The sequence below is a fragment of the Plasmodium malariae genome (assembly GCF_900090045.1).
Source record: "Plasmodium malariae genome assembly, chromosome: 8".
Taxonomy (NCBI): Eukaryota; Apicomplexa; class Aconoidasida; order Haemosporida; family Plasmodiidae; genus Plasmodium; species Plasmodium malariae.
The window spans coordinates 111,685-114,615 of record NC_041782.1 but is presented as its reverse complement, the minus strand read 5'-3'; the positions used below and the strand labels follow the sequence as shown (position 1 = coordinate 114,615).

Genomic DNA, 2,931 nt, shown 5'->3' with positions numbered 1-2,931 from the left:
TATCCTATTTTTTAATATTTTATATAAATATATTTAGTAAATAATCAGTAATTTTTTAAAAGCATATAAATATATATATTTTATATTTACAATTTGTAATTTCTTCAAATTAATAATGGGGATTTATAATAAAAAAAACATGTAATAGTAAAAAGTATTGAACCTTTATAGATAATTTATAAATAGAATTATTGTTTTTATTTTTTTGTTGAGAATTAATAATTTATATCTAGATATATATTTTATTTTTAGAGAAAGAATAAATTAAACGAATATAATGAATGAGGTTCCCCATATAGCGGTTAAACTAGTAGGTTTCATGATTATGCGTCATTTACTAAATGTGATTTTTTATAGATTCAAATCAAAATAATAATATAATATTAATTTTTATTTTAATTATCACATTTACATAAACGTTGAAAATTACGACTGGGGCAATGAAGAATCCTTTCAATATAATTTTTTTTATAATGTTATATTTACTACATGTGGAAACTTAAACTAGCATATATGGGAATACTGCAAGTTGAAATTTAAAATACTGATAATATAAATTTTAATAAAAACTATATATATTTTTTTCATATAAAATATTACTATAATTTATTAAAACACTTTAATTCATTTGAATAATATGTACATAAAAGGACAAAGCTAATAATTCTATGTTGAGCATGCTTATATTATCTCGCTATTATGTTAATGTTTCTTCTGTATATGTATAATTAATTTATAATATTATTAAAAAATTTAAGTAAATCGACATAAATAATTATTAATTAGAAATAATTGTATACATATGTCATAATTAAAAGTTATGATATTTTCGAATTATACCAGAAATATAAAAAATCACTTAATATTTTCTATTAAATATATATTTCTACATGTATCAGGTAATATGATACATAATAAATTTATTAAATATATTATATAATATAAATGTTTGTATGGGAATTAGGGTAAACTAAATCATATGTTATGTTTAATGTAACACAAAATATTATTTGTTTAATATATTTATATAAAAAATAATATTTAAGAATAATAAAAGTTTCTTCTAAAATTTAATGTTTATAGCTTTAAAATTATTAGAAGTATAACATCCTTATTATTTGCAATTTTTGCGCTAAGTTATAGAATAATGTATTAACTATATTCTTTACGTTCTATATTCTGAATGAATACTATTCTTCAAAATATTATTAAAGAAATATTTTTTTTTATTCTATTATATCTTGAAAAGAATTAATAAAATAATTATTTAATTAGTACACTAAATTGAATAAATAAAAATATATTATGAATATCTATGAATAAATTTAGGTTAATTTATTTCAATGTAAGTTAATTTCCTATAAATTATATTTAGGTAAAAATTTTATAATATATTTTTAAATTTACATTTATTTGTATATTTTTCAAGAAGCTTAATATTATATATATTTATTATGTAATTAAGAAGATATAATAAAAAAATGTTTTTATATACGAGTAGTACCTTTATAATTAGAAGTTTATTATAATATTATTAATTTTTTCATTACAGTGTATATTAGAATTTTAAAGATATATATCATGGAAAAAAATAATAATATAATCATATTTATTAAAATTTCTTCGTTTGTCCTTTTAATGTGGATATGATTTTTTAGCAAGGATGTTGTATGTTTATATTTTTTAAGAGTATTGAGTTGTAAATATTTTCTGTGTTATACTTTTATTAATGCTCTTTTTTAGAATTAATTATTTATTCTTTTCAATAGTAAATATTGTTCGTTATTCTTATAGATAAAATTTAACAAATATACTGATAATCACAATCTTGACAGAAAATTATTTTTACGAACTTTTCGATTTCTAGCAAAATGTAAGAAAGATAACTATTCAAATATTAAGGAGTTTAAAGAAGGCATACCACATATTGGAGTTAAGGAAAAAAAAGATATAACTTATAATGAAAAGAGATTAGTAGCAAAATACAAACATTCAAATGGAAGTTCATTAAATAAAGCACAATACTATACAGAAGTTATAGATTACAATAATGGAATGTTTGATGGAAAACATTTTCATTATGAAAGAAAATGTATCAAAAAAAAAGATTATGATTATTTCCTTAAAAGAAAAAAGATAATTGGTGATATAGCTTTAAAAAAAATAAAATTTAGAAATTACGGGTTCGGAGTTGCTCTATTTTTTATTTTTTTCTTGTTGGGAATAGGAATACCCTCATTATACGGAATAAACTCCTTGAATATTAAATGGGAAAATATTGGAAGCTCTGATTTTTGGAAGCATTTCAAAGAACCTATGGAAAGCATCGTTCCCAGATCTATAGCACCTTATATGAATATAATATCATTTAGCATCCTTATAGTTATAATATCTATTATACTTTTAGTAGCGATTTATAAGATCCTAAGAAATAATGAAAAATATAACAAAATTAAGTTAATAAAGGATTAAAATGAATAATAAAAAATTCATATGTTTATATAATGAAAATTTTAATATAAAGTAATAAGAGTAATATTTTTTTGTGATTTGATTAATGAGAATACATATAATTTCTAAAATATTATAAATGCATATGTGTATAACTGGTGTTTTGAATGCACAACATAGATATATTTTCTTTGCTTTTTTTGAATTTAAATATTTTAATGCTTTTGAATTTGAATAGATATTATTATTGTATCTTAATGTATATTATTACATAAAGTATTTATTTATATTTTTAAATATATTTCTATAAAAAATATGGGTTTATTCTCAAAAGTTTATGTATTATAGTACAATACGGATAATTATTTATAACTATAGAAATTAACGTTTATAATAAAATATATTTCTTTCTATATTGTGAATTGTAATCTAAAATTATTATTTGTTCAAGTAAATAAGAAAGTGTATTATTTTAAAATT

General features: G+C 18.2%; 1 protein-coding gene across 1 annotated transcript; it reads left to right on the top strand.

Moving 5' to 3' along the window:
- Window positions 1-1,315: 1,315 nt before the first annotated feature.
- Window positions 1,316-2,472, top strand: PmUG01_08012400 (fam-m protein; the record flags this gene model as incomplete). The annotated part of the gene is made up of 2 exons (XM_029004291.1): window positions 1,316-1,345; window positions 1,795-2,472. 2 exons carry the CDS (start codon window positions 1,316-1,318, stop codon window positions 2,470-2,472), a joined length of 708 nt encoding a protein of 235 aa, XP_028860994.1.
- Window positions 2,473-2,931: the final 459 nt, after the last annotated feature.